The 15,373-nt window shown below is 42.8% G+C and overlaps 1 protein-coding gene across 2 annotated transcripts in view; it reads left to right on the top strand.

Moving 5' to 3' along the window:
• Positions 1-14,973, top strand: part of LOC116989097 (sodium-dependent serotonin transporter-like) — a 63,644-nt gene extending 48,671 nt beyond the window's left edge. For both annotated transcript variants that reach the window (XM_033046278.1, XM_033046277.1), the window contains exons 9-14: positions 2,296-2,408; positions 4,605-4,736; positions 5,736-5,835; positions 8,909-9,009; positions 13,929-14,096; positions 14,668-14,973. In XM_033046278.1, coding sequence (XP_032902169.1) covers positions 2,296-2,408; positions 4,605-4,736; positions 5,736-5,835; positions 8,909-9,009; positions 13,929-14,096; positions 14,668-14,733 — 680 coding nt within the window. In that variant the 3' untranslated portion in view covers positions 14,734-14,973. The remainder of the gene's footprint in view (positions 1-2,295; positions 2,409-4,604; positions 4,737-5,735; positions 5,836-8,908; positions 9,010-13,928; positions 14,097-14,667) is intronic.
• Positions 14,974-15,373: the final 400 nt, after the last annotated feature.

Here is a 15,373-nt window from a genome sequence, read left to right as displayed (position 1 = left end):
CCCCCCCCCCCCCCCCCCCCACCCCCCGCCAAATAGGTGTAACCGAGTTTGTTTTCAGAACAGTTTCATTGTTGTGAATTATTTTGAGATCTGCCAGCGAGATTATGTTACATCTTGCCCCTGTGTCTATCTTAGCGGCAATCTTGGTGTTGCTAATACTGAGCTTTGTCATGGGATCACTGTCTGTAGCCACAGTCGGGAATACAAGAATATATGTTTTGGCCGATTTCTTGCAGGTGCTGCGGTTGTGGTTCTGCTGTTTCAGTCAGTGCTTCGTGGGAGAGTGTGGGTTCAAGTGCATAGAGAGATTGTTGTGACTGGGCCCTGTTAGCACAGGCGCTGCAGCACCGGATAAAGTGGCCTTTCTTTTTACAATAGAGACAAGATTTGCCATTAGCAGGGCATTGCTCACGAAATTTCGGGTGTGAGCCACCACAATTACCACAGTAATTGACTAGATGATCAGTTACCCTCCCTGGGGGTTTAGGCGATTGTTGAGGGGTTGGCGTGGGGACCTATAGAAGGCATGGACATCATAGACAGAGTGTGGCCCCGGTCCCAAGGCTTTGGTATGGGTATCAGTGTGTTCTGCAACCCGACAGGCACGTTCAACCTGATCAAGTGTAAGGTCCTCATCCCGGAGTAATAGATTTCTCACCGTATCATTCAGGATGCCACGGATGAGCATGTCGCGGTCTTGGAAGTGGCATGTGGATGCAATGCTCTTGAGGGCACCAATGTATGATTCAACCGTTTCACCCTCTTGTTGGCTGCGAGAAAAAAAACTTGTGGTGCTCCATGATAACGTTGGTGCAAAGTTGGCACAGGTCTCTGAACTTTCGGAGGAGGCAGGCCAGGTCTCTGATGGACTCTGCTGTGGTCACAACATGTGTTACCGGATCAGTATGTTCTGGGGCGTAGTGGAAATCCTGTGCCCGCCACTTTGAGGAGAATTGACGCAACGGTATTGTGGGCTGCATCAATGAAAATCCCGAATTCCACCTCGAAGATGCGCCACCGTTCAGCAAGATCACTGTCGAACACCAAAACATTGGTCTGCATAAGGAACTATCCATATTCGATGTAAAAAAAATAAACTAAAATAAATTCAGGCAAAATAGTTGGAGACGTGATTCAAGACTTGACACCACGTTTATTGGCGGCGCTATAAATAATAACACATTCATGATGAAGTCCAAGTTTATTGCATCAAATACACTGGAGCATTTCAACAGCCAGCTACTTGCGTCTCGCTTACTAACTAGTGCCCGAGCGAGAGAGAGAGAGTCTTTGTGTAGTACCGTAATACCATGTAAAGGGTGGCCTGCATATTTGTGTGGTGAAGGTTACAAATGGCATGAATTAATAAGGGTTATTCTACAATTCCTAGGTAGCTTTGCTCTGCAACGCTCCCTGTTTACCTGTGACGCCATTTTCAGGGAACTATTTTTCTCCACTCCTAAATCACTCAGCTCTACAACCTATCTACCTGTGAGGCCACTCTCAGGGAATAATGGACCAGCAGTCCTGGATGCCTCTGCTCTCCAACACTCCCCAGAGCCCTACCATTCACTGTATAGGTCCTGCCCATGTTAGACTGCCCAATATGCAACCATTCCTCAGCCCACCTGGCCAATTGATCAAGATACTGCTGCAATTTATGTAAGGGATAGGAGTAGAATTCGGCCCATCAAGTCTACTCCACCATTCAATCATGGCTGATCTATTTCTCCCTCCTAACCCCATTCTCCTGCCTTCTCTCCATAACCTCTGACACCCATACTAATCAAGAATCTATTTATCTCTGCCTTAAATATATCCACTGATGGCCTCCACAGCCTTCTGTGGCAAAGAATTCCAGAGATTCACCTCTGACGAGAGAAATTTCTCCTTATCTCCTTCCTAAAAGAACATCCTTTAATTCTGAGGCGATGAGCTCCAGTCCTAGACAATCCCACTAGTGGAAACATCCTCTCCACATCCAATCTATCCAAACCTTTCACTCTTCTGTATGTTTCAATGACGTTCCCCCCCTGATTTTTCTAAACTCGAGCGAGTACAGGCTCAGTGCCGTCAAACGCTCATCATAGGTTAACCTACTCATCCCTGGGATCATTCTGCTGGACCTGCTCATCTTACCTCAGATATGGAGCCCAAAATTGCTCACAATATTCCAAATGCGGCCTTATAGAACTTCAACATTACATCCCTGTTTTTGTATACAAGCCCTCTTGAAATTAATGCTAGCATTGAGTTTGCTTTCTTTACTACCGAATACTTCTCCACTGCTTATAGGACCGAGTCTTCTCTTCATCTCCTGCGCAGAGGCATTGGCCAACATGCACGCATCCTCCTTCTACTCAGGCATCTTCTTCCTCATGCTCGTCACTATGGGTCTGGACACCACGGTAAGCATTGCCGTTACTCATAATCACTCAGCCAGCAGCATAATCAAGGACCAGTCTCACCCCGGTCACTCCCTCTTCTCCCCTCTCCCATCAGGCAAGGCATACAGAAATGTGAAAACGCACACCTCCAGATTCAGGGACAGTTTCTTCCTGGCTGTTATCAGGCAACTGAATCACTCTACCACAACCGGAGACCAGTGCTGAACTAATATTGACCTCATTGGTGACCCTCGCATTATCCTTGATCGGACTTTGCTGGCTTAACCTTGCACTAAATGTTATTCCCTTATCATGTATCTGTACACTGTAAATGGCTCGATTGTAATCATGTATATAGTCTTTCCGCTGACTGGTTAGCATGCAACAAAAGCTTTCCACTACCTCGGTACACGTGACAAACTGAACTGAACTAAAATTTGTATTTCATCTCAGTTATAAGAAAGAGATGTTATACTTTAGCCATTTAGATTTCAGACATATAGCGTGGGAACAGGTCCTTCGGCCCACCAAGTCTGCGCCGACGTATCATGAGCGTTTGACAGCACTAGGCCTGTACTAGCTGGAGATTAGAAAGATGAGGAGGGACCTCATTGAAACGAATCGAATAGTGAAAGGCCTCGATAGAGTGGATGTAGAGAGGATGTTTCCACTGGTTTCAGTGTCAAGGACCAGCGGGCACAGCCTAAGGATAAAAGGAAGTACCTTGGGAAAGGATACGTTGAGGGTTTTATTTCGTCAGAGGATGGTGAATCTGTGGGATTCATTGCCACAGAAGGCTGTGGAGACCAAGTAAATGGATATTTTAAGGCAGATAGATTCTTGATTAGTACGGGTGTCAGGGGTTATGGGGAGAAAGCAGGAGAATGTGGTTAGGAGGGAAAGATAGATCAGCCATGATTGAATGGCAGAGTAGACTTGATGGGCTGAATGGCCTAATTCTGCTCCCATGACTTATGAAATGGGCCCTTCAGACCATCGAGTCCATGTTGACTATTGATCACCCTTTCACACTAGTTTTATGTTATCCCACTTTCCATCCACTCCCTTCACCCTGGGGTCAATTTTGCAGAGGGCCAATTAATCTACAAACCCATGTGTGTTTGGAGTGGGAGGAAACCCATGCGGTCACAGGGAGAATGTGCAAACTCCATACGGACAGCACCCGTAGTCAGGATAGAACCCGGGTCTCTGGCATTCTGAGGCAGCAACTCTACCTGCTGCGCCACTGTGCATTCCCATTAAAAAATTAGTTTCACAGTATTGACTGTGAATGCAAAATTATTAGCATGATGACAGTTGGTATGTGATAGACACAAAATGCTGGAGTAAGTCAGTGGGACAGGTAGCATCTCTGGAAAGAAGGAATGGGTAACGTTTCGGGTTAAGACTTCTTGACCCGAAACGTCACCCATTCCGTCTCTGCAGAGATGCTGCCTGTCCCGCTAAGTTACTCCAGCATTTTGTGTCTATCTTCGGTGTAAACCAGCATCTGCAGTTCCTTCCTTCACTGTAGGTATGTTGAGTTCAGTTCAGTTTGTTGTCATGGGTACCGAAGTACAGTAAAAAGCTTTTGTTGCGAGCTGAACAGCCAGCGGAAAGATCATTTTGCTGAACACCTTCACTCAGTCCGCCTGCACCTACATGATCTCCCGGTTGCTAAACACTTTAACTCCCCCTACAAATCCCACACTGATCTTTCTGGCCTGGGCCTCGTCCAATGTCAGAGTGAGGCCAAATGCAAATTGGAGGAGCAAAACACCTCATATTTTACTTGGCAGCTTACACCCCAGTGATATGAATATTGATTTCTCTAACTTCAAGTAACTCTTGCACTCCCCCTCACTCTCCATCCCCCACCCAAGTCGTACCAGCTTCAAAGTCGTCTTGTTGAGTCTCATTGTCTGTAACTCGTTCTCACCTAGCCCACAGCTGACAGTGGCCTTTATCATTGTTACATTTTTGCATATCTTTCATTCATTTGTTCTATCTCTACCTCACCGTCTATATCTCTCGTTTCCCTTTCCCCTGACTCTCAGCCTGAAGAAGGATCTCGACCTGAAACGTCACCTATTCCTTTTCTCTAAAGATGCTGTCTGACCCGTAGCATACTCCAGCTATACATGATATTCAACTTATAATTCATAGCGGTGAAATTCTTTCAGCATATTTTGGTAAGATGTTGTTTTGGATCTTTAGTTTTTAGGTCTGGAAGGTGTGATCACCGCAGTAGTGGATGAATATCCGGACTTACTGAGAAAACGGCGAAAGTGGTTTGTGCTGGTACTGATCGTGATCTGCACTCTGGGATCGATGAGCACCCTCACGTTTGTAAGTGTAAAGGTCTAATCTTAATTGTTAAATCAAGAGTCAAGAGTGTTTTATTGTCATATGTTCCAGATAGAACAATGAAATTTTTACTTGCTGCAGCACAACGGAATATGTACACATAGTACACTGTAAACATGCAGTACACATAGTAAACTGTTAAATATGGAGGCAGCTACATCTGTTTAGCACATGCTTGACTGGAATGGAAAGCACAATTGTAAGTGGGATTTTATTGATTCTGGTTTATTATTATTAAATATCAGTAGATATTTTTAAAGCAGAGATTGATAGATTCTTGTTTAGGAAGGGTGTCAGGGGTTATGGGTAGATGGCAGGAGAATGGGGTTAGGAAGGAGAGATAGATCAGCCATGATTGAATGGTGGAGTAGACTTGATGAGCCGGATAGCCAAATTCTACTCCTATTCCTTACAACCTTCTGTGGAATTCTCTGCCACAGAAGGCAGTGGAGGCCAATCCACTGGATGTTTACAAGAAAGTTAGATTTAACTCTTAGGGTTAAAGGCATCAAGGGATATAGGAAAAAGTAGGAATGAGGTACTGATTGTAGATGATCAGCCAGGATCATGTTGAATGGTGGTGCTGGCTGGAAGGGCCGAATGGCATCTTATGACATCATATTGCACATGAATACAATCATGTCAAGAGGGGAGAGGAGAATCTTACCACACCTAGTGAGCAGTGCTGAACTACTATCTACCTCTTTGATGAACCTCGGACTTGATCGGGACTTTGCTGGCTTTACCTTGCACTGTACGTTATTCCCTTACCATGTATCTATACACGTTAAATGGCTCGATTGTAATTGTGTATAGTCTTTATGCTGACTGGTTAGCATGCTACAAAAAGCTTTTCACTGTACCTCGGTACACGTGAAAATAAACTAAACTGAACTCTTGATGTTACTGAATTCCTAAGCCATTGTTCCTCTGCTCTGCAAACCATTCACAGCAAAGTCTTATTTACTTGTTTCAATTCAGGGTGGAGTATACGTGGTGAAATTCTTTGAAGTATATGCCACAGGAACCGCTGTTATTGTTGTGGTGTTTCTGGAGGCCATTGCTGTGTCTTGGTTTTACGGTAAGTTACTCTGCACTTGTGCAAGGCTGATTCCACATGTAGTGAGACTGGGAAAGATCATAAAAAAATATGTCCACAAACAATGGAATTAATTAGCGCTAGTTAATAAAAACTATGAACCGTGATTTTATAGAGAGGAATAGATCGGGTAGACTGCTGCCCAGAGTATTCATAAAGTGTTGATAACACTTTTACACGCCTTAATTGTGAAAAGGATGGAGACAAGAAGGAAAGGAGGCTCCCCAAGGAAGGAACAGGGGAAAGCCACAACCGCAGCCACAGCTTCTGGCTCCAGTATCATAGAAGCAATATCGAAAATGAACAATGAATTGAAAAATGAACTGAAAAATGAAATTAAAACAAGATTTGGCAGTTTGGAAGAAACGGTGAAAGGAGTTTCGACCAAATTGAAGGAAGTCCAAGGAAAACTGTTTTTGTTACAAGATGAACTTTGTGAACAAAAGGATCAAATTGATAACTTGCGAACCCTGGTCCGGGAGAGAGATTTGAAGATTAAAAAACTGGAACGGAGAATGAATGAAAATACTCGAGCACTTCAGCAATACAAGACTAAAAATATGGACCTGGAAAACAGAAGCCGTTGTTTGAATATACAAATTGTTGGTTTGCCGGAAGGTCAAGAAGGAGATAATGTTATAAAATATGCTTTCAAAATGATAAAGGAAACTTTCAATATTGAGCACAATGAAAACCTTCCGTTTTGGGATAACGCACACAGGATTGGGAAGAAATCTGGTAATAAACCGAGACACTTGATTATTCGGTTTCACTTTTTGCAAATGAAGGAGAATATTCTCCAGGCAGCAAAAAAGTTGGGCGTGGTTGAATATGAAGGATGCAAGTTTCGGCTTGTTCCTGATTATAGTAACGAGCTTTTGGAAATAAGAAAGTCCTTTCATAATGTAATGTCTGATCTGTTTAAGAAAAAGCTGTGCCCAGTCTTACCATACCCAGCTAGATTGCGTATACGTCTTTTCAACGGTAACACTCGATTTTTTAACAATCCTCAAGACGCTTCCAGCCTTTTGGAGAGTCACGAGGGGGAAGGGGAGTAATTGATAGCTGATTAAGTCATAATTGGAGATTTAATGTTCCTATTTTGACAACATATCGTTTGATAATGATTAAGAATTTTGACTGGACGAGTTGTTTTTCTTTTATATATACTAATTTTTTAGAATTTGTTTGTTAATTTGTGTTCGCCTGTCGTTAGACAAACTAAGAGAACGCAATTCTTTTTCATATTTTGACCTTTGATAATACTATGTAGCACTCGCACTTCTACTCCATTGCCAGCCTGTATTTTTTTTTTTCTCTCCTTCAAACGATAACAATGAACGTGCTATGGCTCGGGAGTGGCAAAATACGATCTTCTCTACGTTGGGTGCGGTTGCTAGGAGAGATGGGGTTAGGGAAGGGAGTAGGTAGCTTACTGACTCTCTATTGGTCAGTTTCGGGCTTTACAGGGGTGGGGGGGGGGGTATTTTGTTCCTTATATAGTGTTCTTCATTTGTGCAAAAGCTGAACTACAAAAATGTCTGAAATGTCATCACTTCTGGCTCCGCCCCAGATTTTTCTTCTTCCAATATCATGAACTATTAGGCTTTATGAAATTAACCCTTAGAAACATAGAAATTAGGTGCAGGAGTAGGCCATTCGGCCCTTCGAGCCTGCACCGCCATTCAATATGATCATGGCTGATCATCCAACTCAGTATCCCGTACCTGCCTTCTCTCCATACCCTCTGATCCCCTTAGCCACAAGGGCCACATCTAACTCCCTCTTAAATATAGCCAATGAACTGGCCTCGACTACCCTCTGTGGCAGAGAGTTCCAGAGATTCACCACTCTGTGTGAAAAAAGTTCTTCTCATCTCGACATGACTGGGAAGGAGAACTCCAAATTTCTCTATCTATAGAGAAATGGGAGAGGATTCTTCAATTAGTCAATACCTCTTCAATGTGTGCAAGACACGCTCTGATACAATTCAAGGTGGTTCACAGAGTTCATATGTCATAAGATAAGTTGGCTCGTTTCTATGGTCATATAAATCCTACCTGTGACAGATGTAACTCTGGCCTCACTGACCCATATGTTTTGGTCCTGCCCACTTTTGGAAAAATATTCGAAATAAATTTTTGATACTATTTCTGTAGTCGTAGGTATTGATTTACAACCTCATCCTATTACTGCAATTTTTGGGCTACCAATGTTAGATTTTATTAATTTGTCCCACTCCGCCCATCGGTTGATTGCTTTTACCACATTAATCGGCAGAAGACCTATTTTATTTAAATGGCAAGACTCCAACCTTCCGACCACACTCCAGTGGTATTCTGTAACGATATCATGTTTAAATTTAGAAAAAATCAGGAGTGACATTGTTGAACCCTTGGTTAAATTTGATAAGATTTGGGGAAAATGTAATCAACACTTTCATACAACATAAATTGCTCCCTCTCTAACCGTTATAAAAACTATTTTACCTTTATATGGTGGAACGGACTTGACGAGAAACCGACTTAAATTGTTGAAATTCTCAGTTCAGATTCTGTTTTGCTTTGTTTTTATTTATTTATTTTTATTTTATATTTTTTTTTTTTCCCTTTTTTTCTTTAGTTTAGGGGGGTTTTGTTTCTTCCTTTTCTCCTCTTCTTTTTGTCTTTTTATCTTTGCGTTTTTTTTCTACATATATAAGTTTTCTTTCAAAGATTTAACTATATTTACATAGAGACCGGGAGGTCCATATTCTATGTGTATTTTGACACTGGTCTCATATTAGGTTATACCTGTTATTCATGTAATCCTGATCCCTATGTATCAATATCATTGTTATGTTTATCATTATTATTTTTGCTCCATTTTTTATGTTTTGTTTATGTTTTTTGGAAAAAAAACAATAAAAAGATTTTAAAAGAAAGAAAGGAAAGGAAGTTGGTTTGTGTGATGGTCTGGGCTGCATCCACAATTCGCTGCCCTTCACATTGTGTTTTGCTCAAGTGTTTGCTCAACATGTGTTGATTCATGTTCACTTTTTGTCTCAATACTTTAGGTATGAATCAATTCTGCAAAGATATTGGGGAAATGATTGGGTTCATTCCTGGGAAATTTTGGCAGATATGCTGGGTCGTTATTAGTCCAGTTTTTCTAATGGTAAGATTACTTGTTCCATTCTTCCCACTGTTGTTAAGTTCTGTCAGAGCAGGGGTGGGGGGGAGTGGTAGAAGCATCTCCTGAGTTAATGCCTTGGAATAGAGATCTGTCTGAAGAAATGGTATCTGCAAGACATGGACATTACCCCGAAGATAGACACAAAAAGCTGGAATAACTCACCAAGACTGGCAGCATCCATGGAGAGAAGGAATGGGTGACGTTTAGGGTCGAGACCCTTCTTCAGACTGAGTCATGGGAAAGGGAAACGAGAGATATAGAAGATGGTGTAGAAAGGGAGATGTAGAACAATGAATGAAAGAGATGCAAAAAAGTAACGATGATAAAGGAAACTGGCCATAAAGGAGACGTCTTGACCCTAAACGTCACCCATTCCATCTCTCCACAGATGCTGTCCTTTTTTACTTCAGCATTTTGTGTGTATTTTCGGTTTTAACCAACATCTGTAGTTCCTTCCGACACATTTAGCTATTTGTTGGGTGAAAATAAGAAGCTGGTGTGACTTGGGTGGGGGAGGAATGGAGAGAGAGGGAATGCCAGGGCTACCTGAGTTAGAGAAATCAATAGAAGGAATGAGTGACGTTTCAGGTTGAGACCCTTCTTCAGACTGAAGAATGTCACCCATCCCTTCTCTCCAGAGATGCTGCCTGTCCCGCTGAGTTACTCCAGCATTTTGTGTCTATCTTTGGTGTAAACCAGCATCTGTAGTTCCTTCCTATGCATTCTATTGATGGAGGCTTTGGAGAGGGTGTAGAGGAGGGTTGCCAGAATGATGTGGGAAAGAATGGCAGATACTCGTTGTACACCGAAGATAGACACAAAATGCTGGAGAACTGAACGGGTCAGGCAGCATCTCTGGAGGATTTTAGCAGCAGGGAGAGGTTGGACAGACTTGGTGTCTAGAAATGAACTGCAGATGTGCGTTTAAACCGAACATAGACAACAGTGCTGGAATAACACTGCGGATCAGACAGCATCTCTGGACAAAAGTATGGGTGATGTTTTGGGTCAGGACCCTTCTTGAGTCTGACTTTGTGTCTATTTTTGGACAGATTAGGATTGTTTTCTCTGGAACGCCAGAGGTTGAGGGGAGACCCCGATAGAAGTAAATATAAATCATGAGTGGCATAGATAAGGTAGACAGTCAGAACCCTTTTTACCCAGGATGGATAAATCAAACACTTGAAGGCATAGTTTGAGGTGAGCGGGGCAAAGTTTAAAGCAGATGTGAGGGGCAAGTCTTTTGGCAAAAGCTGTTTGGCAATAAATGGCGGTAGCTGGTTATGAATGTGGTAACTGCTTCAATGCTGGTATTGAAAATATTAATTAATGATACAATTTATTAATAATTAATTCATTGCATTAGTTAATATTATATATTTATTTGTTCAACCATAGATCTGTTAAGCTGCAGCAAGTAAACATTTCATTGTTCCAATGGTGTGTTATTGTCGCACATGCAAAGGGCAAACACAGTGAAATTATTTTCTTACAAACAGTCCAGTAGAGTATTGCCATATCTAAACACAAATTCCGATTAGGAAACTGTACAGAAATAGTCCACTATTGCCCGCATGGAATAGCAATGTTACAAAATTTTGAGATTTAAAAAATCAAGTCTTTAATTTATCCCATCAGATAAAGCATAAAAAGAAGTTTAATTTGACACCTAATTCACTTTCATATCTTCAGTATTAAAAAAGTTATGGCCATTTTCATACTCGGAAATTGGCATCTTGTTCCCTATTGCTTTTTCATTGACTTAATACAAAAGCTGTGATCGAGAACATTTAAAGGCCGATAACTTTCTTAAAATTTAAGAGAACTAAAAGAAATTTTCAGTTATTATAGATTGAAGCATTCTGAAACAAATATGAAACAATCTTATTTAGATGACTTGAAATTAAAGCATATAATTAGTTAGTTACCTAATTGTAGCTAATCACAAAATTCAATTACAGGTGCACAACCTTTTATCCGAAAGCCTTGGGACCAGACACTTTTCGTAATTCGGAATTTTTCGGTTTTCAGAATGGAAGATTTTTAGCGTAGATTTTAACGGCTGGCTCAGTGGTAGAGTGCTCGGCTCATATCCGCAAGGTCGCGAGTTTGCGCCTCAATCCCGGCAGTTACTCGATCGCGAGTTTGAGTCTTCAATGTAGTTTTTTCTTGCAGAATAGGAGAGAATAGGGAGGGTTAGGCTGGGATCATTCTGTGCGAGATGATCTTAGTGCGGGAGACAAGTGTAGGAGAGGTGTACTGACTGTGGGCAGAACTTTGGAAGTGATTGCCCACCATTCTCAAAAGCCGCTGTGTCTCCCTGTCCCTGGGATAGCAGGGGGCGATCAAACAGCACAATACCCCCCTCCCCCTCCAAATCCAGAGGAATCCGCTCCCCGATGGGCCGCTACGGCGACAAGTGGCAGTTCGCCCACAGCCCGAGCTGCGCCACCCCAAGAACAAGACGTACCTTGCACACCATCAGCTTCTGCCCCTGCGGGGAGCGTGTTCCTCTGGAGTTGGAGCGGGGTTGGGCTGGAGTTGCTGATCTGGGATCTCCATGCTTGCAGTGGGCCTGGTGGTCGGTGTCCCGATGGGGCGCAGCTCGGGCTGTGGGCGAACTGCCACTTGTCGCCGTAGCGGCCCATCGGGGAGGGGCTTCTGGTGGTCCTGACGTCTCCGGCCAGTTTGCAGTTTTCCTCTGAAGTTAGAACGGGGCTGGGCTGCTGCTGGCTGTGGGTCTCTGGGATCTCCGTGCTTGCAGTGGGCCTGGGGGTCTGTGTCCCGTTGGTCCTGACGTCTCCGGTGACTGGCACTGACCTGCTGGCATCGCCGACGTGAAGACAGTGCAAAGCCCCCGCGCCGGTGCAATGGGCGGGGAGCTGGAGAGGGGAGGGAAGGGGTCACACACATGGCCGGGAAGCAGAGGGGTGTAGGTGGGGTGAAACTGAAGGGAGCGACAATCTGCAGCTGCCTGCCCGCTGAGTTAAAAAGTTCCCACGCAAGACTCACGATACACTGTGTATCGTGAGTCTACCGTGGGAACTTTTTAACTCAGCGGGCAGGCAGCAGCAGATTGTCAATTATTAACCCTCCCGCGCAAAATACCCTCACCTTCTCTTTAATGAATGGGGATTTAGTTCCCCTTTCTTCGAGGACCGACCGGAGGTTCCACTGTCACCTCTGCGGGCCGCCCTCGGTGAACGTCTTCAAGGACCCTTCTTCAAGGACCGAAAAAATGTCCGCTATTCGGAGCTTTTCGTTATTTGGAATTTCGGATAAAAGGTTGTGCACCTGTACTAGATCTAAACATCTATCAATTTCTTAAGAATAGATTAACATTTTTAAATAGCCTAAGTGTCCAAATAACATTCACACAAGAATTCAGAATATAACATAATTTTTTTAATCTCATTGTCATGGTTTTATAGGCCAAATGGAAGGAATTTAATGTTTAATACCTGTAAATTAATGGCCATTTAAATCAGCTTGTGAGTGGGATTTTCTGGAACGGGACCATTTAGAACGTTGAGATTGCGGTGAATTTATACCCCCATATCTGCAGCAAATACACTGCCGGTTCTTCGGGGGGGAAAATCACCGTTTCGCAACTTAAAATGTGAATTAAATACATCTTAAGAAACACTTTTATACATAAAAATCAACTACTTTCTTTTACCTGGTCCTCCATAAAATCTGTCCCAGTTGTCGGCAGTGACGGCTTCAGAAGCTGCTTTTAAAATCATTCCAGCGATTAACTTGTCAGGTGAAATTTAAAAAAACACACAGAACGGCCGTAGGAACGATTCTTTAGCAACATCTTGCACTCCAACAAATATAATTCAGGACCAGGTCGGGAAAAAACCCCGTTTTAACCAAGCCCCCCCCCTCAAACACGCCAAAATCGCGCACACGGCCAGTGGCAGAATTACAGCGCCGCTGAAGGTAAGTTTTGTAACATACCTACATGGAAGAGGCACCATGTTTTGGAACAATTTTACCAGTCCATTCCGTGCTCTAGTTTTTTAAACAAAAATAAATGTGATCAATTATTGAAAGAATAATATGTACAATACAAAACAATACCAAACAAACCTTCCATTGACTCCATCTACACCTCATGCTGCCTCAGCAAGGCCAGCAGCATAATCAATGACCAGTCTCATCCTGGTCAATCCCCCTTGTCCCCTCTCCCATCAGGTAAGAGGTGCAGAGGTGTGAAAACGCACACCTCCAGATTCAGGGACAGTTTCTTCCCGGCTGTTATCAGGCATCAGAACCATCCTACCACAACCAGAGAGGGTCCTGACCTCCCATCTAACTCATTGGAGACCCTCAGACTATCTTTGATCGGACTTTACTGGACCTTATTGTGTACTAAACATTATTCACTTTATTCCCTTTATCCTGTATCTGTGCACCATGGGTGGCTCGATATTAATCAGGTGTAGTCTTTCCGCTGTCTGGTTAGCTCGCAAGAAAGGCTTTTCACTGTGACAATAAACTAAACTTATACTCAGTTGTTATGTAACTACGTATCGCTTCCAGTAGAATCATTCGGGATGTGGAATTAATTTTCAATTATAATTTGGACCGGTATTGAGGAAACTCTGACAGTATTAAACCCTTTTAGTTCTGATCTATTAGCTCTCAATAAAAAAGCAAATATGAACATTTAACACATCTGCACATACAGGTATTTCTTGCCAAACCCATTGTTGTTTTGTCAAACGCTTGCGATGTCAGTGCTTAATGGCACATCAAAGTTAAAATTGATCAGAAAAATTAAACTTCTTGGTAGCACTACTTATTTTCCTTTCTAATCAAAGAGTTGCATGTGTTTAGATTTGTGTTTGTGCTTCTGTTTTCATTGACGCTTGTCCTATTATTTTTCCCAACAGTTCATCATTATCAGTTTGCTGTCAACTCCGATAGAAATTAAACTCTTTAATTACACCTACCCTCACTGGACTAAAGTGTTGGGCAATTTCATAGGCGTATCCTCAATTATCTGGGTTCCAATCTATATGGTATACAAAATCATCATTACACCAGGAACACTTGGAGAGGTAAGAGGCAAACATTCAACTAACTATTTTAACATTCGGTGGCGCAGCGGGCAGAGTTGGTGCCTCGCAGCACCAGAGACCCGGGTTCGATCCTGACTACGGGTGCTCTCCGTACAGAGTTTGGGCCAGGTTCCGTGCTGTATCTCTAAAATAAACTAATTAGCATAGCGCGACACTGGTGCAGTGGGTAGAACATCTGCGCTCTGCGCTTGTGTCCTGAGTTCGATCCTGACTGTGTGGAGTTTGTACGTTCTCCCTGTGATCTGCGTGGGTTTTCTCCATGTGCTCCGGTTTCCTCCCACATCCCAAAGACGTGCGGGTTTTTGTAGGTTATTTGGCCCTCTAAATTGTCTCTAGTGGGATAACGTAGGTTTAAGGTGCGATTGACAGATTGTTGAATAGTACGGGTATCAGGGGTTTATAGGGAGAAGGCAGGAGAATGGGGTTTAGAGGGTGAAGATAGATCAGGCATGATTGAATGGCAGAGTAGACTTGATGGGCCAAATGGCCTAATTCTGCTCCTATGACTTACGAATATCACCTAATAACATGTTTTTGATTGTTTTTACAGAGGATCTCGAAAAGCATAACGCCTGAGAGCAGTGTAATCGTATCCCCTACAGGTTTGGTCCACTAGAATGCTGTTTGATCAACAATTATTGGTGTGCTTTACTTCTTGGACTAACTGTTCCGATCAGCAAGAGGTATTACAAGGTCAAAGAACCAAACCCAGAGTAACAGCACGTCTCCAGAGAGCGCCTCTAACTGTAACTTTAGAGATATTAGTATTTCACTCCAAAATATGTTTAAATTGTCTTTTTATTGTACTGGGACATATTACGTATTGAAATTACTTAATAAGAGTTAGACATTCTAATTTCTCTTTACTGCTTCTCTTTACTGATAACAAATACCATGTGACTGTTGCTATGTTCTATTATGTAGCTTGTGTATTTTAATTGAGGAAATTGGGCGGCACGGTGGAGCAGCGGTAGAGTTGCTGCCTCACAGCGCCAGAAACCTGGGTTCAAACATATCTACGGGTGCTGTCTGTACGGACTTTGCACATTCTCCCCGTGACCTGCGTGGGTTTTCTCCGGGATCTTCAGTTCCCTCCCACACTCCAAAGACTTACAGGTCTGTAGGTTAATTGGCTTCCGTAAAAATTGTAAATTGTCCCAAGTGTGTGTTGGTTATTGTTAGTGTACGGGGTGATCGTTGGTCAGCACGGACTCGGTATCTAAAAACTAAAATAATTTTGTATTTATACATGAACA

Source organism: Amblyraja radiata, chromosome 28 (genome assembly GCF_010909765.2).
Source record: "Amblyraja radiata isolate CabotCenter1 chromosome 28, sAmbRad1.1.pri, whole genome shotgun sequence".
Lineage (NCBI taxonomy): Eukaryota > Metazoa > Chordata > Chondrichthyes > Rajiformes > Rajidae > Amblyraja > Amblyraja radiata.
This window is presented reverse-complemented; position numbering and strand designations above follow the sequence as displayed.